This window comes from Mercenaria mercenaria, chromosome 17 (assembly GCF_021730395.1).
Source record: "Mercenaria mercenaria strain notata chromosome 17, MADL_Memer_1, whole genome shotgun sequence".
Classification (NCBI taxonomy): Eukaryota; Metazoa; Mollusca; class Bivalvia; order Venerida; family Veneridae; genus Mercenaria; species Mercenaria mercenaria.
This window is the reverse complement of record NC_069377.1, coordinates 38,026,779-38,053,938: the sequence shown is the minus strand read 5'-3', so window position 1 is coordinate 38,053,938 and position 27,160 is coordinate 38,026,779. Positions and strand designations below refer to the sequence as shown.

General features: G+C 37.7%; 2 protein-coding genes across 3 annotated transcripts in view; both read left to right on the top strand.

The window, feature by feature from the left end:
* The window catches only part of LOC123536762 (L-threonine dehydratase catabolic TdcB-like), a 32,482-nt gene extending 10,635 nt beyond the window's left edge, over positions 1–21,847 (top strand). For both annotated transcript variants that reach the window (XM_045320160.2, XM_053527982.1), the window contains 6 exons: positions 3,539–3,697; positions 5,539–5,606; positions 8,563–8,677; positions 12,916–13,041; positions 13,621–13,722; positions 21,413–21,847. In XM_045320160.2, coding sequence (XP_045176095.2) covers positions 3,539–3,697; positions 5,539–5,606; positions 8,563–8,677; positions 12,916–13,041; positions 13,621–13,722; positions 21,413–21,565 — 723 coding nt within the window. In that variant the 3' untranslated portion in view covers positions 21,566–21,847. The remainder of the gene's footprint in view (positions 1–3,538; positions 3,698–5,538; positions 5,607–8,562; positions 8,678–12,915; positions 13,042–13,620; positions 13,723–21,412) is intronic.
* The window catches only part of LOC123534117 (uncharacterized), a 310,888-nt gene that overhangs the window by 196,611 nt on the left and 87,117 nt on the right, over positions 1–27,160 (top strand). The window lies entirely within an intron of this gene.

Here is a 27,160-nt window from a genome sequence, read left to right as displayed (position 1 = left end):
TTCCCCCCTATCATATACTTGACCTGTCAGGTGGGGGAAGAAATCTTCCAGTCAGTTCTTTCCCCTCTAGGCAGTACTTGCTAGGGGGGAAAGAACTGACTGGTCAATTTCTTCCCCACCTGACAAAGTAAGTACTGGCTAGCGGGGAAAGAACTGACAGGTCAATGTCTTCTCCCCACCCAACAGGTCTAGTACTGGCTAGGAGGGAAAGAACTGACCAGACATTTTCTTCGCCCACCTAACAGAGCAAGTACTGACTAGAGGGGGAAGAAATTGACCGGTCAGTTCTTTCCCCCCAGCAAGTACTTGACTTGTCAGGGGTGGGGGGGGGGGAGGAAGTAACCAGTCAGTTCTTTCCCCCCCCTAGCCAGTACTTGACCTGTCGGGTGGGGAAATGAATTTGACCAGTCAGTTCTTTCCCCCTAGCCAGAACTTGACGTATCAGGAGGGTGAAAAAATAGACAAGTTAGTACTTTCCCCCCAGCTAGTACTTGACCTGTCAGGTGGTGGAAGAAATTGACAAGTCAGTTCTTTCCCCCCTAGCCAGTACTTGCTTTGTCAGGTGGGGGAAGAAATTGACCAGTCAGTTCTTTCCCCCCTAGCCAGTTCTTGACCTGTCAGGTGGGGATAAGAAATTGATCAGTCAGTTCTTTCCCCACTAGCCAGTGCTTGACCTGTCAGGTAGGGGAAGAAATTGACCAGTCAGTTCTTTCCCCTCTAGCCAGTACTTGACCTGTCTGGTGGGGAGAAGAAATTGACTAGTCAGTTCTTTCCCCCCTAGCCAGAACTTGACCTTTCAGGTGGGAAAAAAATTGACCAGTCAGTTCTTTCCCCCCTATCATATGCTTGACCTGTCAGGTGGGGGAAGAAATTTACTGGTCAGTTATTTCCCCTCTAGGCAGTACTTGCTAGAAAGAACTGACCGGTCAATTTCTTCCCCCTCTAGCCAGTACTTGCTCTGTTAGGTGGGCGAAGAAAATGTCTGGTCAGTTCTTCCCCCCCCCCCCTAGCAGAGCAAGTAATGGCTAGGGGGGAAAGAACTGACTGGTCAATTTCTTCCCCACCTAACAGGTCAAGCACTGGCTAGGGGGGAAAGAACTGACTGGTCAATTTCATTTCGCCTCTTGACAGGTCAAGTGCTGGCTAGGGGAAAAAGATCTGACTGGTCAATTTCATTTCCCGACCTGACAGGTCAAGTACTGGCTAGGAGGAAAGAACTGACTAGTCAATTTCTTCCCCCACCTGACAGGTCAAGTATATGCTAGGGGGAAAAAACTGACTGGTCAATTTCTTCCCCCACCTGATAGGTCAAGTATATGCAAGGGGGGGGGCAAAGAACTGACCGGTCAATTTCTTCTCCCCACCAGACAGGTCAAGTACTGGCTAGGGGGGAAAGAACTGACTGGTCAATTTCTTCTCCCCACACCACAGGTCAAGTACTAACTATATATAGGGGGGAAAGAACTGACTAGTCAATTTCTTCCCCCACCTGACAGGTCAAGTACTAGCTAGAGGGGAAAGAACTTACCAGTCAATTTCTTCCCCCACCTGACAGGTCAAGTATATGCTAGGGGGGAAAGAACTGACTAGTCAATTTCTTCCCCCACCTGATAGGTCAAGTACTGGCTAGGGGGGAAAGAACTGACTTGTCAATTTCTTCTCCCCACACCACAGGTCAAGTACTAACTATTTATAGGGAGGAAAGAACTGACTAGTCAATTTCTTCCCCCACCTGACAGGTCAAGTACTGGCTAGAGGGGAAAATACTGACCAGTCAATTCTTTCCCCCACCTGACAGGTCAAGTATATGCAAGGGGGGAAAGAACTGACTGGTCAATTTCTTCCCCCACCTGATATGTCAAGTATATGTTAGGGGGAAAGAACTGACTGGTCAATTTCTTCCCCCACCTGATAGGTCAAGTATATGCAAGGGGGGAAAGAACTGACTGGTCAATTTCTTCTCCCCACCAGGCAGGTCAAGTACTGGCTAGGGGGGAAAGAACTGACAGGTCAAGTTCTTCTCCCCACACCACAGGTCAAGTACTAACTATATATAGAGGCGAAAGAACTGACCAGTCAATTTCTTCCCCCACCTGACAGGTCAAGTATATGCTAGGGGGGAAAGAACTGACTGGTCAATTTCTTCCCCCACCTGATATGTCAAGTATATGTTAGGGGGAAAGAACTGACTGGTCAATTTCTTCCCCCACTTGACAGGTCAAGTACTGGCTTGTGGGGAAAGAACTGACTAGTCAATTTCTTCCCCCACCTGATAGGTCAAGTATATGCAAGGCGGGAAAGAACTGACTAGTCAATTTCTTCTCCCCACCCGACAGGTCAAGTACTGGCTGGGGGGGGGGGTGAAGAACTGACCTGTCAATTTCTTCACCCACCTGATAGGTCAAGTATATGCAAGGGTGGAAAGAACTGACAAGTCAATTTCTTCCCCCACCTGATAGGTGAAATATATGCTAGGGGGGAAAGAACTGACTGGTCAATTTCTCCCCCCACCTGATAGGTCAAGTATATGCTAGGAGGGAAAGAACTGTCCAGTCAATTTCTTCTCCCCACCCGACAGGTCAAGTACTTGCTAGAGGGGGAAAGAACTGAACGGCCAATTTCTTCCCCAACCTGACAGGTAAAGTACTGTCTAGTGGGGAAAGAACTGACTGGTCAGTTTCTTCCCTCACCTGATAGGTCAAGTATATGCAAGGGGGGAAAGAACTGACTAGTCAATTTCTTCCCCCACCTATATGCTAGGGGGGGGGGAAGAACTGACTGGTCAATTTCTTCCCCCACCTGATGGGTGAAATATACGCTGGGGGGGGAAATAAGTGACTGGTCAATTTCCCCCCCCCCCCCACCTGATAGGTCAAGTATATGCAATGGGGAAAGAACTGACCAGTCAATTTCTTCCTCGTACCTGACAGAGGCAATCAAACAGAAGTTAAAAAATTTGATTTGACAAAAAAACATTGATTAAAGTTACAAAAAAGAAACATACAGGTTTATTCAAATGAAAAACAATACCTGTTTCATCTAAATGGAAAATGAATAGACACTTGTATCCCAAATAACAATACCGAAAGAATCCAGTACTTGAAGGGAAAACTTGGGGGAAAGAACCTGACTAAATAGTCAGTTTCTTTCCCTATCAGAAAACTTATTCCAAGGGGGGGGGGGGGGGGGAAACTGACTGGGGGGGAGAAACTAGTCAGTTTTTTCCCCGGGGAAAGAACTGACTGGGGGAAAAAACTGGGCTGTTACACCGGTATGGAGATAGAAAATGTCGCTGTTTCTCCCAGCAAAGGGCTATGACTCCCCCGGAAAGGAAGCCATCCGTTTGCCGCGGGTGACGACCCGTAAGCCTGAGAGTAGGGTCCTAGATGCTTTGGTTCCTACATCACCTTGGGGAGGAGATGCATAGGGTGTTGGCCTCAATCTGTTTTCTGGTGGGCGTATTGTCCCGATACAGTCAATCGACTAGTCATGTCAAGCCCTTAAAAATGGTTCATGTTCAGATTATTTGTTGTTCCAGATGCACGCGGGTAAAACATGTGGATGTTCTGTCGAGGTATATTGCCAGGAAACTGTTTCTCAATCCAAAATGGAGACCTTGCTATTGTATGGAGCTAAAGTTTCACGACATGGCAAGGACTGTGTAGATGCCGAGCTGAAAGCAAGACAGACAGCAAAGGTATTACGACAGTTTATTACCAAACAACCAAATCTACCCTTTTCTAGTTAAAGATTTTCAGCGAATTCATTTGTCTATTGGCGGCTTAAAGCGAATATATGTCCTTTTTATGCCACCTTTGAGGTATATTGATTGCTCATGTTTGTAGGATTATATGCACGCCGCTCCGTTGGGGATCCATTGTGATCATTCACTATAAAACTAGAGAACCCTTGCGCATGCAGACTTCAAACTTTATGTGGTGCTTATGAGTAAATTACCCTAATTGCTTGGGGGTCAACGGCTAAGGTAACAATAACATTTAGACTGACAATCTTCATACAATGCTCGCGTGTGGCCTAGAGCTGTCTGGGCTAGTATCTCTGATGTCAAGGTCACAGTATATTGTAATCGTTTATTGTAAACTGGAGAAAACTAAGGCACAAGCCAGCAACCTTTAACAATGTTATTGTTTGTGATCAGGTGATGGCCAAATTTATTGTTCAATAGGTACAAAGTACAAGGTCTCTCGGGCCTGAAGCGGTTTATTTAAAAAGGTCATCCAAACTTAACGAAAACAAAATATACGCGGTGTGTCTATGTGCTTAGAAACATTGACAAAGTGTGACTGGTTCACGAAAGAAGATTAATAACCAGCTGTTCAATATGCTGAGCACCATTTAATGCACTGTACGTTTTAGATGAGAAATGTACAATTGAAATGTGCTAGTTGTGTACCATGATTCTCATAGTAATCAAAGGGGTGGGGTATAACATGTTAACATGTGAACTATGTTATTTTGTTTCTGGTCTGGTGCCAGTAGAGTTACCTAGTAATTTTGTTAAAAGGTGTAGGGTCATCCTCTGATTTTCTGTTGTGTGTGTGCGTGCGTGCGTGCGTGCGTGCGTGTGTGTGTGTTTGTCCGTCAACAGTCATATCTCTTAACGAACAAAAATTCTATTTACTTTTATAGGCTCTAAGTAATGTATGCACGTCATTTTTATGTCCATTTGTCTGTTATCCGTCCGTCTATCAAATTAGGCGAATCTTACGATAATTTTAAACGTACCAGAAATTTGTTCACGAAATTTGGTTTACAGACGCAGGGTAATAATTACATGTATGTTTATTATGCAAACCCTTTTAGTAGTTGAACTATATATCACTTTTGTTTATTTAGCTATGAGTAAAAGTGGATCTTGAAATAATGTTTAAGGTAAAGGATATTTGCCATATGCTTTTCACGAAACCTTGAAAATTGTCAGAAGACACTACAGAGGATATACGAATTAGGCATCCATTTCATTTTTTTTCAAAGAGGTTGTTGTTGCAAAGAAAATTGTACATGACTTATTACAAGTCTCTAAATATAAATTATGAATACAGCATACAATAAACATCACATATGACGTGTACTCTTGTTTTATACATATAATGTAACAACATATCTCATAAATTGTGACATGTATCATATGTTCGTACTCTAGTATCCATTTAAATATTTATATAATTATATAGTAACCCCTTTTTTATACATTGTCTTATGGAGTAAAATATTTACACTATATGTCTAATATTGCGTTTCTTTCAGTCATTAGATATATATGAGCCGTGCCATGAGAAAACCAACATAGTTGGTTTGCGACCAGCATGGATCCAGACCAGCCTGCGCATCCGCGCAGTCTGGTCAGGCTCCATGCTGTTCGCTTTTAAAGCCTATTAGAATCGGAGAAACTGTTTGCGAACAGCATGGATCCTGACCAGACTGCGCGGATGCGCAGGCTGGTCTGGATCCATGCTGGTCGCACACCCACTATGTTGGTTTTCTCATGGCACGGCTCATATGTTCTTATTATTTTAGGAAAGAGGGCAAGTTTATCTGTCTCCATACAATGACTGGGACGTTATGACAGGTCAAGGAACTGTTGGGTATGTAATTACAGCAAGACACAAATACAACTTAAGCTAGAATCACGCTACCTCGGATGGTCCTGCGGATGGGTACCGGATTCCCTTCCCGGATTGCTCCGGATGTGTAAGACATTATAAATCTCTAATGCAATAGTAACAGAACCTTAATGAACCTTATTAGAACCGGAATAAAACCGTAATAGCTCGTGTTTTTTTTACCAGAGTGATTGTCTTTCGGACAGTTACGATCTTTTCAGAACTGTTACGGATTTATTACGGATTCTTTACGGATATATTATCCGTGGCATAGTTTTGAGGATGTTCAAAACTTCGCAGCCTTGCCCTCGGATGCCCCCGATTTCTGAGCGGATACACCGGATGACTTACGAATGAGTTAGGATTTCTACGGATGCGTTACGGCAGCTATCCGGATTTCATGCCCAAGCACATCCGGAGCAGTGTATAGGCTTGCGGATGAGTCCAGATAGCATCCGTATAACATCCGTAACGCATCCGTATAGCTCATAACTCATTCGTAAGTCATCCGGTATATCCGTTCAGAAATCGTGGGCATCCGGGGACAAGGGTGCGAAGGTTTTTAACATGCTCAAAATTTTGCAACGGATAATATCTTCGTAAGGAATCCTAATAAATCCGTAACAGTTCTGAAAAGATCGTTACAGATCTTAAAAGATCGTAACAGTCCGGAAGACAATCACTGTGGTCAAAAATTATGAGCTATTACGGTTTTATTCCGGTTCTAATGAGGTTATTAAAGGTTCCTTTACGATTGTATTAGAGATTTATAATGTAACAAATTCTGAAAACCTATTTTTTCTAACATATCTGGAGCAATCCGGGGATGGGAACCCGGAACTCGTCCGCAAGCCCATTTGGGAAAGTGTGATTCTACTTTATCAAAAAAGTGCTTTAATTAAATTTTAATGGGAACATTACAGGAGAATAATATTGACTTAGGGATTGGTTTCAGATATTTGGAATAGCATTTTCTTGTGGATGTGCAGTGTTTTGTTAAATTTTGATAATGGTTGCGATTTTATTATTTCTTCTGTTTATAGATTTCAATTCCTCATTTCAATAAGCGGCTGTGGTGTCTAAATTCCGTTTACATTTGTCAAAAATTAGCCATAAGTTCATATTTACTTTCAAAATTAAATCAGAAGCAATATACCTGTAGATCTGCGTGTAGCAAGCAAGTCTTAAGCCTTTAACCTGTTGTTCTGTGAGCTGCAAGTAAGTCTGAAACCACGTAAAACAAGCAAGTCTGAAGCCTTCAACCTGTAGATATGCGTGCTACAAAAAAGTCTGAAGCTTTAACTTGTAGACCTACGAACTGCAAGCAAGCCTGCAAGTCTAAAGCATTCAACTTCTCGTGCTGCAAGCAACTAAAACCTTAAGATCTACGTGCAGCAAGCAAGTCTGAAGCATTTAACTTCAAGCACCACGAAAGCAAGCGAGTTCTAAGCCTTTAACCTTAAAATCCACATGTTGTATGTAAGTTTAATAATTTGAAGCCTTTAACCTGCAGATTTGCGTGCTGCAAGCAGTCTGCAGCCTTTAACCTTTAGGTCTGCTTGCGTGCAGTTTGAAGCCTTCGATCTTTAGGTCTATGTCCTGCAAGCACGTCTGATGCCATTAACATATAAATCTACGTGCAGCAATCACGTCTGAAGCCATCTTTAAAAAAAAATTAGTTCCATGTGCAGCAAGCAAATCTGAATCATCTGCTTGCAGCAAGCAAGTCCATAGATTTAATCGGACAAAGTTTATCGTACAATTATCAGTTATCCATGTTAGTCATATTAAAAAGATATAATCGAAACTGTCGATGAATGTATGATGAGACAGCCTTTTCCTTAGTCTGGTGTTATATACTAATAGTGTATAACTCGGCATAAAATATTATCGCTAAAATACAAAAATGGTGGTATGTTTAGAACATGCATTTATTTTTTTTAAGGATTTAATTATCTCGTGTGCACGACATCTTATCTCGAGCGCACGACATCTTATCTTGAGTGCTCGTCATCTTATCTCGTGCGTCCGACATCTTATCTCGAGCGCTCGACATCATATCTCTTGCGCAAGACATCTTTTCTCGAGCGCTCGACAGCTTATCTCGAGTGCACGGCATCTTATCTACGACTGCCACCGTTTATTCTTTTGTTTCGTTTATACTTCAAATCGTTTCACTCGTTTGCAGGATAGGAATTTAAATAATACACGATAAACGGTTAAAAAAAGGCAGCATAAATCAGTGATGACGCAAAGGAATAGATTTATGACCTTGACAAATTAAAGATTAAGTATGTAGGCTTCGCCTATATATCAAAGAATTTCCCTGTTTCTCCTTAATTCATACTTTTCTGACAATGTGTGAATTGATATTATCAGTCGAACTGCGATTTGTTGCTTTCCAAACATGCAGTTGGTATCATTAATTAGAATAATTATGTTCGTTTAATTTTGATTATAGGATGACCTTGTAGGCGGAACCCTAATTATCTACTTGTATGTACATGTATGTTTCAAAATACACTCAATGGACCTTTATATATATATAGATAAGATGTCGTGCGCACGAGAAAAGATGTCGAGCGCTCGAGATAAGATGACGTGTGCACGAGATAAGATGTCGAGCGATCGAGATAAGATGTCGAGCGATCGATATAAGGTGTCGTGCGCACGAGATAAGATGTCGAGCGATCGGGATAAGATGTCATACGCACGAGATACAATGTCAAGCGCTCGAAATAAGATGTCATACGCTCGAGATAAGATGTCTTGCACAAGAGATAATTTAATTTAAAAAACTGAATGCTTGTCCTAAACATACCATCGTAAATTTTGAATGAATTACATATAAATATAAAAGTCATAAGAGCTTTGGCGTATTACCTGTTTGTCAGCTGGCAATCATTTATAATAGTATATTATGCTGATATTTTTTAAGTTACGAGATTTATTCAGAGCTACCGGAAGTTGATTTCGTTCTGGTATCAGTAGGAGGTGGCGGGCTTATAGGTGGAACAGCGGCGTTTTTGAAGGACAGAAATCCAAAAATCCAGGTGAGATACTATAATTTCATTGATGATACACGTTAACGGATTCACCTCAAATTGCACGTCTTATTCTAATGAAAATGTTGGTGGAAACTAAAGTGCTACCTTAAGGACCCGGTGTTAACTTATTTTATTGTTGGGACAAACAAATATATTATATATTATACCAGATATTATACCAGATTTATGTATAGTCCTTTACATGATAAACACCTTCAAAGGTGCTTTACATGGCGCAAAGGCAGCCACTCAGGACGCCAAGTTCATCCTCCACTATTACAGACACCGAACATTCTGACCAGAGGGACAGAGTGAGAGAAATCCTTCAATACAGGCTTGACCGACTAACTAAACCTATCTCGTTGCGAATAGTCAGTCTGGTTCTTAAACGTGCCCAGCGTATTCACGCGAAGCAATATTTCTTGGGAAAATCCAGTACTAGCCTGAGGCTCTTAGTAAGGTTAGTGACACACAGAAGTTTCAATTGTCTGGACCGGGATTCGAACCCCGGACCTCTGGATTGACAGTCAAACGTGTTACCACTAAACCACCTGGCAAACTGTACTTAAACGCCCTCAATCACTGTCGATCTCATTATCTTTGCAGTGTGGTATGTATTTACAGCAAAAAGACTGATTTAAGAAAAACATATTCAGGATAGCAGCTTTTAGTTTTTCATGTGCAAAACTGTTTTATCAAATATTATAATGCATATATAAGCATATTAGCATAGCTAAATATTGTTCTTGCCATTACACAGCAATGACTCTGCGTTGATTGTTGTAATAATGACATAAATTAGTAGACTGAATAACTTAGGTGTTATGTTGATGTCATTCCCCATAAAGTTCACTTCATTTTTTATATTGATGTCTCGGTTTATAATGTAAAAGCCTGTCCTAGTTTTGAGACATGATGAATGTCAATAAGTTATTTATATTCAATAGTTTTCCAGCTCAAATGCTGATAAATAAGGTATTAACATTATTCTAAACTCTGGGTTTTCCTGGGTTTCTCCAGAATCCTCTTTTATATTTTGGTGATACACGAAAGTGTTGGAATCGTCTAAGGATGTTATAAATAAGAAGCTGTTTGAGGACAGGTAAATCCTAAGTAACATTTTATTGAAACTAGATGCCCACGGGCAACATGTCGAGCCCGCCCTTTCACCCATAACTGTGACCTTGACCTTTGAGATAGAGTCAGTCTCACTGAGTTAAACTGTCATGCAAAATATAAACAAGATTCCTCAATGCATGTCAAAGTTTTGGGCCGGATAAGATCTGACATGACCTTTGATATCCAACTGTGACTTTGACCTATGAGATAGTAACCTGGTAACCTGGGGTTTGCGCATGACACTCCGTCGTACTGAGGTTAACATTCTTGCCTAATATAAACAAGATTGGTCTATGCATGTCAAAGTTATGGTCCGGACAAACAAATCCGGACGGACGCACGCACACACGCACGCACATAAACCGAACACCCATTTGGACAACTATGTCTTCACATCCGCAAGCGGGCTGGACAAAAACTTTCCTGTAATTGTTAATAACAAAATATTAGTCGTTTGGATATTTAACATTTGATGGATGTACAATAACATTATGGCTTTAAAAAGAAATTATCTTTAAAGCGTGGATTTATACCACTGTAGGTTTATATTCTTTGGATATACTAAATTCAGTTTGGATTCTGTGTGGAATTAATACTGATTGGATTTAAATTTGACCAGGACATGATTTTGACTACTCCTGCATATTGAAATTAGACTTTAGGGCTAGTTAACATTTTCAATGCAAACATTTTATTTTTATTAGTTGCTGGTTCTTTAGAATTTTAAGTAACAAGCAATTGCTACAAGGACAGAGAGAACTTATACTCTGCCTATGTTATGTTTTGTAACACACAGACATTGATGGCACCTACTCAGTCAAAGACCTGTCAACAGCATTTATGGCAGTGATTTTTATTAAACTGCTCTGTTAATAAGTAATGCATACTTATCCCCAAAACATGCATTGCTCTGTTTTTGGCCAGTAATCATGAATTAGAATTTTGGTTTACGAAATAAGAAAGTGTTCACATGCACACTAATTGAAGACCATTTTACATTGTAACTATACATCAAAGAATTTCCTGTTCACTTCCAACCAATCAAATGTGTATGAAAAAAAGTCTCTAAATTCTACCTACTATTTTATCTACTGTCTTAAATTACGCCATTCATTACGCCTGTTTCATCACTTTTTTTCACCATCAAACAGAAACTATTTTCCGCGTAGCTATTCCCTTGTTGTACAGAGAACAAGATCTTGCATTGAAAATATAAAATACATGTTTGTATCCACTCATATATTAACATCGTTTGAACATCGCATCAAAGTTGAAATACGTGAGATGCATTTCACTGTATTTCTGTAAAAAATAATAGCATAAAAGATATCACAAAATCACATTTAATTTCCTTATGGTATACAAGAAAATTGTACTGCACGACTAATGCTTTCAGATTATAGAATTGTTTTAGAAATTCGCCAAGAAATCTACTAATAGTACATGATATTTGTTTTACATGTTAAGAAGAAATATTTTAAAATTTAAATTTTAATATGCTTGTTTCTGTTAAAACACACACTAGAATGACGTCACGTTAACGTGCGGTGACGTCAACGTTTTTTTCGCGACCAAGAAAGAGCGCTACTATAATTTATCTACTGTTTAACATTAAAGGCATATTAGAATTGATATAATTTATAGCACTTATTTTCGACATTTACTATCTCCCTCATGTTATATAGAGATGATTGCTAAGCATTTTATATTTATTTAAAGCTAATTTTATTTAAAACTCTATTTATACACTCGGGTGGTAATACGTCGTACAAATAATTATTTCCGCCCATCGTGCATAAATAGTGTTAAAGCACTCTTTTGCTATAAAGTATTTTTAAAATAAACCATTAAATCTCAGGGGAATCAAGTCACGAAGTGGCATCATTTTATTCGTTTTACTTCATCTTTCCATTCTTAAAAATACATGACAGTATATTTGAATGTTTTACTTTTCATCACGTGTGAATATCATTTATAAGGATACTAAATGGTAGATAATGAAATATTTCTAATATGTAAACACATTTTAAGACACATTTGGGCCGCACCATGAGAAAACCAACATAGTGCATTTCCGACCGGCATACGCGCAGTCTGGTCAGGATCCATGCTGTTCGCTTTCAAAGCCTATTGCAATTAGGGAATTCGTTAGCGATCAGCATGGATCCTGACCCGATTACTGGTCGCAAATGCACTGTTGGTTTTCTCATTGTGCGACTTATTTATTTTTGTGCTAAAATAAGGTAGAATAAATATGTCATTTTACTTTTGTCACGACTGTTCTGCCTTATAATGGAATTCGTTGTTTTTTTAAAACTGGGTTGATTTTGCGAAATGAATAAAAATAAATCACAGTTTTTTTTTCAACTTCGTTGAAATTTGAATATGTTATTTAAATCATATTGTGCTGAAAATATGAGAAAATTCATAATTATATTATTTAAAGTATGAAAGATACTGCAAAATGTATCGTGGAGGCGTAGTGTTTCGTATAGAACATAACAGAAAAAAAAGAGAAACATTCATTGATCATTTGAAATTATTTTGTAAAACAGTTTTACTCTTATCAAGGAAATCTGTACATGTTTTCATAGTGATTTATCATTTTTAAGTTAAAGATACAGAAATACAGAGCTATTTTCTAGAAAACGAATTTTTGGGAAATTTCTTCCAAACTTTTCAATTGATTTAATGTAGTATAACATAAAATAGTCTTTTTATCGAACACAATCTTCATTTTAAATGTCTGTAATCTCACAATACTCTCATGTGAAACCTTAAAAATATATGACAAGTCGTTCATGACAGTCAAAATTCTGAAAACCTTATTGTTCAGCTAGCAAATATTTAAAAGAAAATTGGTGTTTTCGTCTACTTATGGACCTGAGTATATTTTAGATTATTATTCGAAAATAATAGAAAGAATGTACAGTTTTCATTATAATGCCTTAATTCAGTTGTGGTCTCAGAAAGAGCCTTAAAGCGGTATATATCGCCATGTGAAACAACTATTTTCGAGCTGCATTTATTTTCGACATTCACTATCTCCCTCGTGTTATATAGAGATGATTGCTAAGCATTTTATATTTATTTAAAGTACATGATAACATCTATATCATTTGCAGGTAATTGGTTGCCAACCAAGAAATTCCAAAGTTATGTTCGAATCCGTGAAATCAGGGCATATCCAACATGAACCATCATATGACACACTGTCAGACGGAACTGCTGGTGACATAGAGGATGGATCGGTAATCAAAACTATTTAAGGATTAACTGTTTTTGTATAAAAAAAATATAAAAAGACTTACCTTCAGAATCAACGTCATACGAGGTATAATAAAGTTTCTGTCAGCGAATCGTATCTGTCTTTAAAACGGTTGCAAGAGGAAATATTTTTACTCACGCTCGAAATTACATTTTACGTAGGTTTTCCATGAAAGTAGTGATGACTGGAGGAAACATGGACATCATGTATCGAATATGAATCTATTATGTGTAATTCTTAAGGAAAGTAAACGAAACATTTCTGTAGCAAAAAATAATCATAAAGCCACATGTATAAAACGTTTGTTTATTCGTCATCGTAGTCGCCTTGCATTTTTTGTTATAATTAGGGTGTCTTATTTAAGATGAAATATTTCTTTTTCCAAGTTTTCAGTTTTGTTTATAGCATTAACACCTGTATTTTATATGAATTATTAAGACATTTAAAGCTCTGATTTTCTTGTACCATCTTCGTATTTTCTACCATTTTTGTTGTCGTCGCTGGCTGTTGATTTTTGTCAAGCTGTTTTAGACACTTTAGTTTTCAGTTACATTGAATTCAGGTAACATTTCCAGTATGCAGCAAATTTGTCGATGACTGGATTCTTGTTGATGAGCAACAGATATCTGATGCTGTTTTCTTCATGTTGGATAAACATCATAAGGTAAGAACAATTATGTTGCACATTTTCTATGAATATAATTCATTAATATGAGCATTATGTTTTGGAGGCGGGTTTACCCGCTTCCAGAGTGATATTTATTAAATCTGACAATGCTTACGTCTTACCTAACAACAGTTAGTTATTGCTCATAGTAATTGTACTGCATGAAATAGTTCTTTTCGTGAGCACATGGATGAAATATTGTAACTTAGTTACTACATCAGAACATTGTGTACTCAACCACATGAAGTAGGCATGTGCATATTTTCGGGACTTTCAAGCTCGATTAACTTTTTAATGGAAGTACTGCCCATTTTAGGACTTGGAATATTACAACTACAACAGAACTCCTTCTACAATTTCCATTGGTAAACGTCGTTAACATATCCATTACCGTCAATATTTTCTGGAGTTATGGCCCCTTTGGATTTTGAAAATTATAACTACATCAGAACACTGTTTACTCCACTCATCCCATAGTTTCAATTCAACTAAAAAGAAACTTGGTATACGTCATCAGCATGAAATGAACTTGGGCATATTTCCGGGACGTTCTTATTCGACCATTTGACCACTGTTTGAACATACACGTATTGTCTGGACTTCCATGTCCAATTATTTTTCTGAAGCTATGTCCCTATTGTATAGTTTATTAGTTTCAACCATATTAGGGGTCATACAATGTTGACATTATTCTTGCTGATTTCATTTTGACATCAGTCAAGAATGTTTTTTCTCTTTCTTTCTTTCTTTCCTTCTTTCTTTCTTTCTTTCTTTCTTTCTTTTTTATATTTTATAAAGATTGTCTAACGTATATTTTTATTAGATTTTTACAAAATAAGTATTGCAGACATTGATTATAACAAGAGCTCTGTATCAATTTCGCGGGCGAAACAAACATATGCCAAGCAGGACATTATATGGTATTCAGTAAAGTAACATGGAATGAGCAAATATCTATACATATACAAAAATATATACAGATAACAAAATATATTAAATTCTATAGTACCTAAGTATAACCATGGTAACAAATACAGCTGCTGTAACAGCTTCGTATCCCAGGTTCTATGCTGTACTGGTATTAAATTTAGCAAATCTAATCTTTTACGAAGTATATGGCGACTGTATTGAAGTCAGGCACGTCCGTTCAAAGCCATGTCTCCAAATCTGTTGAATGGATGTTTTAATAACTACACAATAATGTTATCCATCATAATCCAACAAGTTACACATATGCTGCAAGTCAGTGGAATCATTAGGGCGTGTAATGGCTTATTTTTTGTCTGCTTCATATTTTCTAACACGTTTGAAGTATTTTCATAAATTTGGCATCATGATAACGTGCAGAGCGAGCTACTTCTTTATGTTAGTCCAAGCTGAAAGGCATGTTTGAGGCCATTTTGCATTCGCAACGGCTTGAAGGTTTTTTTTATAAAACTAAGATCAATCGTTTACACCATCAAACAATATGCAGAGCACATTATCAAGATCACTTGGTCAAAGGCCCAGATCATAATTGGCGGCCAACGGTTAAATAGCTTTACATTTCCAGTCCAAATTATCTTATCGGCTGGAAGGATCTCATTAAACTAGCTTCAATTACAAAAATACCAAGACAACATGTAGAGTGCAAACCCCTTGCAACTACCTCCAGTCCTCTTCTCTGTATCGAAGAAAAGTTTGTGTTTATTAATCACATTCTATAATAGCTGTTGTTTGTTGTATTTTTTTTTTTCTAAAAACAAAAATGTTCCATGTTTAAATCGCAATCAGTTTTATTACTTATGAGGTATGTGTGTGTTGGGGGGGGGGGGGGGGGGGGGCTATTTACATGTAGTGGTGTTTTTCTTCACGAAACGACTCATGTTTTAACAAAATATCAACACATTTGTCTTTATTTGAATACCATCTAAAAGCGTTTATAATTTTGCCGTTCTTATATTTTGTTAATTCCTACCTGGCGAAAACAGATACTAGTGAAATGAGACATGAGAATATGATATGCTACCTCGGCGGAAAAGATTTGTAACTTCTTCTTATGTCAATGCTGTTACCCGCCTTCTGCGCTGAGAAGACGATATGCGTTGCTTATACGTGATAATCTAAGAGTTGTGTATAAAAATGGCGGCGGTCGTTGTCTTTTAAACGATTTTAGCGTGATAATTTGTTATTAGCATCTTAATAGATGTAGAAATTGGAATTGTTTGAAATAAGCAGAAGTTAGCACGTAAGTGATATTAAATTGTGAATTATTTTTTATAACCATCCTCATAGCTTGTGTGTGTAAATAGGAGTTTCTAAATCCTAAGAGGATAATTCTCCAACACTTTGTCAAATAAATCTTTGACGAAGTGGAGGTCAAATTCTCAGTTTCTTTAGCTGTGAAGCTCCTTGGGAAAAAAATCCTCTACGAGGGTCCTTCAAAAAGTTCTGTCACTAATGGGCTTCCGTAGTTCTATCCCAGGTATTTTTAAACGCTTCATTGCACTTGAATGGTGTGTCCAATAGCTAACGATATCCGTTTATTTTGCGCAAATTGCTTTTTAAATGACCATGTTTTTTTTCAAATTGAAATATATGCAGTCATATACACTGACCAGTTAACTTGTTACATTCACTTTGTAAAATTGACGAAAAGCCTGGAATACGCACAGACACTTGGGGTTCGGACCTCCACACACTCCATTCTCCTACGCCCCTGGTTAAGTTTAGCCAATATATTTTAGCATTTTACCATGTATTGAGCATAGGTGACGATCATAAAACGCATTTTGTAACATTTCAGCGTGTTTTTAAAAAATGCATTTTTACCATCAATGCTCTCAATACTAGAAGATATGCAACTTCTCACGAACACTAGAGAAACAATAGCCAGTTAAACGTTTAAATGAACCCCTACCAATGAATCACTGGTATCAGTCGTCAGATCTGTTACCATTCTGTTAAATGACACCGGTCCCGACAATTGTCGTTTGTATTCCGACGAGAAATCAATAAATAATATAAATCAATCTATCTAAATTCTATGGAACACTTCCTTGCGAATAGATCCCTGCTTTGAACTGCGCATATCATTGCCGGGTACCAAAATCACACCCTGGTACCGGCGCTCCCAAGTACAGGTGGCACTCACACACACAGCGCTCGATAAGCGATTTTAGAGGAGCGGTGGTGTAAGTATTTCTTATTGTATCTCCGGTAATTCAAAACTTTTCTTAAAATGAAAGATATCTGCGCCCTGATGAATAATTGGTGACTATGTTCTGTGAGTGTCACAACATTTCATCTTGAAATAAACAAAATACGGCGAGTTAAACGTGAACGTTTGACTCAAAAATGTCAAATGTCAAAACAACACGTAAAATACCCGGTAAATACTCCAAATGTATTCATTTTTGATACAGTATCGTATAGCCATGTCTTCCTACAATAACCAGTTCAAATTCCAAGACTTAATTTGTTATATTTAAAGAATGACTCGTGTTTAAAGATGGTATAGTGTTTCAAAACGGCACTCACATCGCACAGGTGTTAATTTTTTTGGCGCTCAACAAGTACAGCTGGAGAAAAGTCTTCAGAAACGTAGACCTTGTTGTTGTTTCTCTCAGTGTGGTGCCTGTATGATCATAAATCATTATATTGTTAAAAACTGACTGTAGAAGTCGACCTTTCTATGTTAAAACTTACGGCAACAATATTTTAACATTATTTTTTATTAAAAAGCTTCTTGAAACTGATTAATGCTAAATTTTGATATGTCCTAGGATTTCGTTGAAAAATGAAAAACGTGCTTCAAAACATTCATATGACCCAGTGGGATCAGTGGACGGTAAGGTTTGCAAGAAGATATGTGTGTGCTTGCGTGCGTTTGTGCGTGCGTATGTGTTTGGTTAAACGCCGTTACTAAACAATATTTCAGGTCAATCTCAACGTTTTTGAATACCAGTATAATGCAGTGAGCATCCGTATGATATATATAGAGCCAGGTCGATACTTTTTTCGTTGGGGTGTGGAATAAATGTTTAATTATAGTTAATGAGAGTTAGTAAATCTCATTTATAACGGACTGACAAGTTTTCTATTCTTTTCTTTAATTTTAACAACTTAACATACGCCTACATTGAATGTATAATAAATGTTGAACGAAAATATTTTACTTGTTTCATTAGATTTAAGATTCAGTAAACACTCATAACAGAAAAATAGAAGGTTTTTTACGGTGGATGATTTATACCATTTCATCAATTCGCCACGCGACCCCGTCGAGCGAAAACACGAGAATTAAAAAAAGTTAAACGCGGAGTGGTTAGCGAGCAAAAATTCGATAACATGTGGCGACGCGGAGCGAAAAAACGATTATGGGGATGGGGGCGGGGGGGGGGGGGGGTGAAGGGGGTGCTGGCGTTGAGTGAGATTCAAGATGTAAAGCGGCTGGGTGCCCGGGTGCCCACCAATGTTATGCCTTTCAAACCTCAACTTCTTGCTCGGAGCCCGCTGATCAGCCAGTTTTCGCTCGACTCCCCCCGACGATTTACATATTAAATCTAAATTTTTTGTCCGCGATTCTCCATACAAAAAATACTCGGAATAAGAAAGGGCGAGAGCGTGGATTGAAAACATTATAATTAGTGGGGCGCTGAGCGAAAAGTCGATATTTACGTTATAAATCGGCGCCTAAAATTAGCGGAAAGACGGAATGGCATATATCAGCCACCAAAAAATTTTGTTAAAATGTCTGTTCGGTACAAAAGACGCTCATATTTTAATATCTTATTAATTGAAGGAATTTATCAATTAATGAGTTCTTGTTTGGCTCTCTCAGGAATCGATGCGAGTCATTCCGATTTAATAGCAGACATGAGACGTAATGACTAGTTCCATTAACTACTGTTTAATCCAACATCAAACTGTTCTTGGTGGTGTAATCTCTACCACACATAACTAACCAGTCCGATTCATCTCTTTTCCGTTGTAGTTGCCTTAGAGCTGACGATTTCTCCACATTTCTGAAGACCTTTCTCTAGCTGTACTTGGTGAGCGTCAAAAAAAAATGCACACCTGTGCGATGTGAGTGCCGTTTTGAAACCACTTACCTTCTTTCAACACGAGTCATTCTTTAAATATAACAAATTAAGTCTTGGAATTTGAACTGGTTATTGTAGGAAGATATGACTATACGAAGCTGTATCAAAAATGAATACATCTGTAGTATTTACTGAGTATTTTACGTGATTTTTTTTACATTTGACATTTTTGAGTCAAACGTTCACGTTTAACTCGCCGTATTTTGTTTATTTCAAGATGAAATGTTGTGACACTCACGGAACATAGTCATCAATTATTCACCAGGGCTCAGATATCTTTCATTTTACAAAAAGTTTTGAATTACCGGAGATACAATAAGAAATACTTACACCACCGCTCCTCCAAAATTGCTTATCGAGCGCTGTATGTGTGAGTGCCACCTGTACTTGGGGGCGCCGGTACCAGGGGGTGAAAATTGATACCGCTTCGACTGCATTATAACCGGATTATCGCTTCACCACGTGTTACACGAGGTTTGTTTACATAAAGAAGTGATGATCTGGTTTAACATAGCCGTAAGAGTAACAATTTTGGTTCCCGGTTTATGACATGCACTACACAAAGCGAGGGTCCAGCGCAAGCAAGTGTTCCCATTGTTCGTGAGAAGTTGCATATCTTCTAGTATTGAGAGCATTGATGGTAAAAATACATTTTCTAAAAACACGCTGAAATGTTACAAAAATGCTTTTTATGATCGTCACCTATGCTCAATACATGGTAAAATGCTAAAATATATTGGCTAAACTTAACCAGGGGCGTAGGAGAATGGGGTGTGTGGAGGTCCGAACCCCAAGTGTCTGTGGGAATACGTAGCAATATTAAGTGCCGAATTAGGCTTGATATAGATTCAAAGCAGATATTTGATGAATTGTGTGGTATATATGGACCTCAGGCCATTTCAATGCGCACAATTTTAGGTCGGTTATCAAGGCAAACATCGCTGCTGTAAAAGCTGTGGCCGAACAGGATGCGATATATAGTCAGTTGTACTGGCATGCCAGAAGGCGGTGTGCAAACAATTCTGAAAAAAGCGTTTGGGCTTGAGAAAGATTTGTGCTAGGTGGGTACATCATTTGCTCACTGAGGAACAAAAGAAACAACGCCTTAAATACACACCACAAAATAACTGTATTATTTTGTAATTCCATGATGGTAATTATACATGATTTGTATAGGAAAAAAAAGATATACAAGTATTTAGTTAAAAATTGACAGTGACATATATAAGGCCAAGACAATGTTTGTAATGTCTTAACATTTTATTGAATTACTGTAGCAATATGCACAGAAATCAGTGTATTTAGTTAAATTTCAATCATATATTTTGTTTGTACAGTGTAAGATAGTTATTCGTCTATATTTTTGAAACTGTGCTGAAAAGAGATTGACTGAATAAGTTTGCAGATGAAGTTGTCAAAACACATTTATTCAGGAAGGGCCTAAATTGTCCACCTGAATAAATGTGTAGAACATCTGTATATTACCTGTATTACAAGAATGATTTTCATGAAGTTTTATGTGTAAAACAGTAGGTCACTAGGTCGTGGTGGGTCTTTAAATGTGCCCGGGAACTTTTGAAAACACAAAGGCTGTGATACTAAACGGGTTACGCTGCAATGCTGGAGAAAATGTTTGGACTTTTGTATTCTAGTATTGTTCGCGTATCACTAAAGGGACTGAGCTTTCCCTCCGGGCAATATTTGTCATTAATGATTTAATTATTTGAACAACATTATATATCGAATACAACCTTCCTCTGTGCTTCTACATAAAATTGAAATTGAACCTACAAACAGTACGAATTCACCTTTTTACATCTAGTGTGAAAAGTTACATCTGTTTTTGATTGGCTGAATATATTGGATTTTCTTTGTTCAGATTTTTATTAAAATTTCATTTAATTGATTTTGAGAAATGGTCTCTTGTTTCAGTTAGAAGGAACGAAAAGATTCATCCTTTGTGAAAATATATATTTCATAGGCACCAGAAAAACAGTACTATTATAGCAATGTGACATTTCCTACGTTAGAAGTTTAGTATCGTAGACACTAAAATGGCTGACTGAGGACATCCATGTTCCTTAATTTCATACTGCCATATCTTTTTCAATAAGAGTCCAGTTTTGATTTTATTCAGTGTAAATGGTTTGACAATGACTTTGCTATCAAACGAATGATGACAATGTGATAATACAGTGCGAAAACAAGATGCAAAGACGCGAATTAACTATCATATGTCTTCGCGTTTTCGCATCACAATATCAAGCCACCGTATTTTATTATTGCGCTCTGGTATTGTGTTTTTGCACTGTCCTGCTTTCGCTTCGTGTGATCGCGATTTCATATCGTCGCGCTATCACTTCATCTTTATGTCTTTGCATCGTATTATCGAACTATCGCACATTCACATCATCTTATCGCGTCTTCACATCGTTATAATTTTTGTATTTTCACGTACGTCAAAAGGGAATAAAGTACGATGTGAACACACGGTGCGAAAGTTTGAGAGGCGAAACAACGCTGACCCAAACGGAACAACGTAATTATCAGTAATTAAAACTATATATATCTTTGCAACAGCTGTATTTCTTGTCTCGTTACAGATGATTGAAGGGTCTGCAGGCGTGGTGGTTGCAGCGTTTCTAGATAAGAAAGAACGGTTTAAAGGAAAGAATGTAGCGCTAGTCATCTGCGGGGGAAATATCAGTTCTGTGACATTACAATCTATTTTAAATAGCCATATTAAAGCCGAGTGAGAAAATTTCATCTTGAGAAGATCCTGTCAAACCTTTACGGATGCCAGATCTTCAAAGGTCAACGGAAGCACTTGTTCTAATTTGTAAATAGGTTTTGTCGGCCACCAGATGTTCACATGATATAAGATTAATTAAATTTCATATGAAAACTTTTTACTATACAATAAAATCTGCTGTTACATTTTCACGACAAACTGCTTAATTTTTGTATAATTTCTTTGCATGTTTATTGCTTTTAATTTTATTATTCTTGCCGATATGTAGAACATATGTTAGATAATAGTAAAGACAGCGTTAAATACAGAGTACTGCTATTTCATATCCTATCATCCCCCATCGCACAATTATTGAAGTGCGATGGCATGATGATAGGATGGTAGAATGGGTAAGGATGAAATTGCTTACACGCTACCATCAAATCCTACCGCCGCCGTCCTGCTATCACATCAACCTCTTACATCTAATTGTAGGATGGTACGATAGTGTTTGCAGGATGACAGGATAGCGAGTATAGATTGATAAAAGAATGATAGGATTGCGATAGCAGAACGGCAGAGTACTGATATCAGAATGATAGGATTGCGATAGCAAGATGGTAGAGTACTGATAGCAGAATGAGAGGATTGCGATAGCAGGATGGTAGAGTATATATAGCAGAATGCTAGGGTTGCGATAGCAGGATAGAAGAGTACTGATAGCAGAATGATAGGATTGCGATGGCAGAATGGTAGAGTACTGATAGCAGAATAATAGGATTGCAATAGTAGGATGGTAGAGTACTGATTGCAGAATGATAGGATTGCGATAGCAGGACGGTAGAGTACTGACAGCAGAATGATAGAATTGCGATAGTAAGATGGTAGAGTACTGAAAGTAGAATGATAGGATTGCAATAGTAGGATGCGCGAGTAGTGATCATAGCAGAATGACATGATTGTGATAGCAGGATGATAGAGTAATGGTAGAAAAATGATAGGATTGCGATAGCAGGATGCTAGAGTAGTAGTGATAGCAGAATGACAGGATTGCGATAGCAGGATGATAGTGTAGGGGTAGCAGAATAATAGGATTGCGATGGCAAGGTGATAGTGTAGGGATAGCAGGATGATAGTGTAGGGATAGCAGAATGATAGGATTGCGATGGCAGCGTGATAGTGTAGGGATAGCAGGGTGATAGGATTGCGATGGCAGGATGATAGTGTAGGGATAGCAGGATGATAGTGTAGGGATAGCAGAATGATAGGATTGCGATGGCAGGATGATAGTGTAGGGATAGCAGGATGATAGGATTGCGATAGCAGGATGATAGTGTAGGGATAGCAGGATGATAGGATTGCGATGGCAGGATGATAGTGTAGAGATAACAGAATGATAGGATTGCGTTGTATGTGTATAGGCTGGCGTGGCACTTATAAATGTGTTCTTTGCCGCTGCATTCAAGAGTCCACAATATCACGTTGTAAAAATGAAATGAATGAGTTAGCACGCAGAAAAATTGCTATTCAAATATTCCACAAAACCACTGTGTCCGAATTTTCAAATGAAGTAGGGATAATTTCATTTCAGTTGAATACAACCACACACATGCACCAAGCCCCACCAAAATCCGACTACTCTTAATTTAAAATTTAAAATAGAATACACAGTTCCATCATGGGTATGTTTACTTTATTCTTCAAGATTTTTAAAGGTGTATCTATATCATTTTGAAAACATTTTTAAAGATGTATCATGGCGAACAGATTTTTTTTCATAGTGAAACAGAATTGTTTCATACTTTAAGTTATACAATTAGATTTCACCTTATTAGTATTTCAAGGTAATTGAGTTACTTTCAGCGGGCAACTCTGTTACATTAAGTAGTCATTTATTGTTATAAAGGAGAGTCACTTACACGTATGCGTACGTACTTTGAATTCACAACCTTCCATACGTGTAAAATAAGTAAAAAATATACTTTTAGCCATATACAAACATCTATTTATCATGCTACAGAATTCTACTGCACTCTACTTCAAACGAATAAGGGATGATAAGTGAGTTTATAGGGTCACAAAGCACGTTTGCTATTATAGATTAATGTGATAGCATTTTGCAATGTGCTCAATAACATTTTTTTGTAGAGCTAATTACTTACCGGAACTATTAAAGTAATTACTATTATAGTTACTGTAATAATAATTACTTTAATAGTTCCGGTAAGTAATGAGCTCTCACTATCCTGTTAGTCGCTAAACCTAGTACAGTAGGTACTGAGACGAACTAAAACAATGAATAATACACTTAAAGCAGTATAGAAGGTATTTAGGCAAATTATGTCAATGGTTTAATTTGGTAAGTACTGAGGTAAAGCAAAATATGGAAACAGAACGCCTAACGCAATCGCAATATCCGGTACAATAGATACAAGGAGAAAAAATATGGTTTTGCGTATTGCGCATAACTCAATCGCAATATTATATCGGGTACAGTAGGTACAAGGAGAAAACAATGGTTTTGTGTATTGCACATAACTCAATCGCAATATCGAGTATGTACATGGAGAAGAAAGATGGTTTTGCGTATTGCGCATAAATCAATCGCAAAATCGAGTACAGTAGGAGCTGAGGCAAATTTGCTTATGGATTATTTTGCTTGAAGTGGCACAGTAGGTACTGAGGTAGATAGATTTGTGGACATGAAACGACTAACGCATTTTCAACATCCAGTACAGAAGGTACTAAGGCGAACAGTTTGCTAACGAAAGTAAAGTAGGTTCCGAAGCAAATACATTTGTGGAAATAAAACGACATCGCAATATCCCGTGCAGTGGTGCTAAAGCGAAACTCGGCAAAATACAAACATCTGGGAAAGTAGGTATTGATAAAAGCTGTGACAATGCAGGCATTTCTACTTCAAAAATGTAGTCACTTTTCCAACAAAGAAATACTAAACATGATTAGCCTCATTTACGAATATCACAAAAAAAACACAAAAGTAGAATCTGAGCCAGAATAAAACAAACAATGTCATTAGTCCAGTATTGAAAGTACTGAGACAATATGTAACATCATGACAGAAGGAGCTGTTGTGTATCGTGACGGTATAAAGATGCCAATGCATTGCAGACAAAACTGTTTTGAAACTTATCGCTAGGTCTTACAATGCATTTAAAATGTTTGAAGCGCAGTTGAAATGTGTTGTTTTGGAAATATCACGAAGGTCGAAGGCCCGAGTGATTAATTACAACGCATCAACGAAAAACAAACCTATTTTATTTGCCAACAAAGCACGCAAAACTAAAACCTATTTCCATTCTAACACGTTCGAATTACACCAGGAAGGGATACTAATCTGGAATAAAATGCGGTTTTAGATACGAGGGATTAAATCGGAAAAGCCATAAGTACGGATAAGTACGGAGCAGTACGTTTTAGTACGGGAAAAATGGTGAGAAACGGGGAACAAAAATACAGGACGCGAATAAGTTCTACGTTGAACTACGTTTAACTGCGCCTGGCAACTTGCCTAGCGCGTAGACAGTTCTGTGGTGAACTACGTTGAACTACGCTTTAGTACGGGAAGTCTTTAGTACGTTCGGCTACGGATCAGTACGGCAAGGTACGTTTTAGTACGTTTAACTACGGATGAATAAGTTTCAGCCAAGTTGGACGCTCAAATGGCTACGGATCGCTCAAACTTTTGTGCATGTTCAAAAGTTGGAGAAACTTGCAAGTTTGGGATAAGTCTTGAATACGTTTTGACCAAGTGTTGGTACGGATTGATACGGATTACAACTTTGAGGTACGGCTCAGGTACGGATCGATACGGATCACTACGTTTCTATCCATGGCTAGACGTAGCTATCCGCACAGTATGTGTGACTGGGGTATAAAAAAATCTTAAACATGTAGTGTGATATTTAGAGCTTATCAGACTGCAGTAGTGTTCAAATCAGCGGTCCGCAACCAAAAGTGATATCTCAATACTGTAGTACATCAATTTAACCGGTGACAATATCAGTTCTACAAAAGATTAATCATTGGATTCAACACAGTACCAGTACTTATAGCACGTCACAGAAAGAACAGTGTTTCAAGATCGTAAGTTCTTTTTGTTGTTATTGTATAGGTTGTTGTTGTTGTGTTTGAGATATTGCAAATTATACTGACTAACGTTTCACTAAATCTAGAGTAAATAGGAAGTCTGAAAACAAAATTAAACGAAGAAAAAAAACTCATAAAATATTAACGCACATTGTTAAAATATTACATAATCATCGCATGTAAATATAACATTTTTACCGATGCAAATGTCAGAAAAAAAAACATGTATGGGATGAACTATAAGCGTCTAGTAGGTGTCTTAAATCAGTATGTTACCGAGTTTATTCAAATATATCTATAAATATTAACTTTCCATTTCACAATCGCGTGAATTTTTCCAGCAAAAGAGCTAATTTACCAGTCAGTGAGGAGCAGGTGATTAGAAGTAAGTGATCTAAATAGACTAGCTACTAGACTATAACGCTATTTCTACATTTTTGGTTCTTTTTTTTTGTCGTATTCCATTTGACCCCCACCCCCACCCCGCAGCTTAAATAACCATTCAGATACAAATGTATCAAGGCCACGGGTATGTATACATTATCGATCGAAATGACCTTTCCGACACGGGTCAAAATTGCAGGGATCAAAATCTACTATGGGGTGTCACTTCCGCTAAACATGTACATTGTGGTATTATTAAACATCACGATGTGGATGAGTACGCCAGCTATTGTTTTGTGATAAGGTGTGCTGATTTTTGTCAACAGGGTATGTAAAATCCAATTTACTACTTTATTTCATTAGTATAGCAAAACGAGATTTTATTTTTGATAACCAAGTATACTATGTGTGCTCTGACAAGCGTAAAATGAGTCGATCGTAAGTAAAGAGGCTGAAATTTGGTTAAAGCCACGACTGAAGTTTGTCATGGTATTTTTTAGAAAATCTGTACTTGTTTAATTAAATACAGATGTCAATTTAGATCCAAACAATCATGGTCGATCCCAAGTTATTTACGCTAAAACTATTATCAGATCTTTTTTCATGAAGCAACAAAGTTTTCACATTTGTTTTTGTCGACCAGTAAATTTAACAGTGTTTATTTACATTTTAATGACCTGTGACAAAGGTTGTTCACATATTTATTGGGGATTGATATATATTTAACAACAAATTTATTGGTGAAAAAAAAAACAAGTATCAAATAGGGAATACCACGTTTCAAAAACGCAGTCTCCACAAAAGTCATGTGATTACATGATTAACCGTTTTATTAATTACACATACAGGAACATCTTGTACTCCTAAGTTTTGTTAACAGAAAATCCCTACTAACAGGTAAATGACCTTCGCACGGAAGGTCAGTTTTGAAGTAAACATCATACTGAATAATCACAGACACTTGGGGCTCGGACCTCCACACACCCCATTCTCCTCCGCCCCTGGTTAAGTTTAGCCAATATATTTTAGCATTTCACCATGTATAAAGCATATGTGCCGATCATAAAACGCATTTTGTAACATTTCAGCGTGTTTTTAAAAAATGTATTTTTACCATCAATGCTCT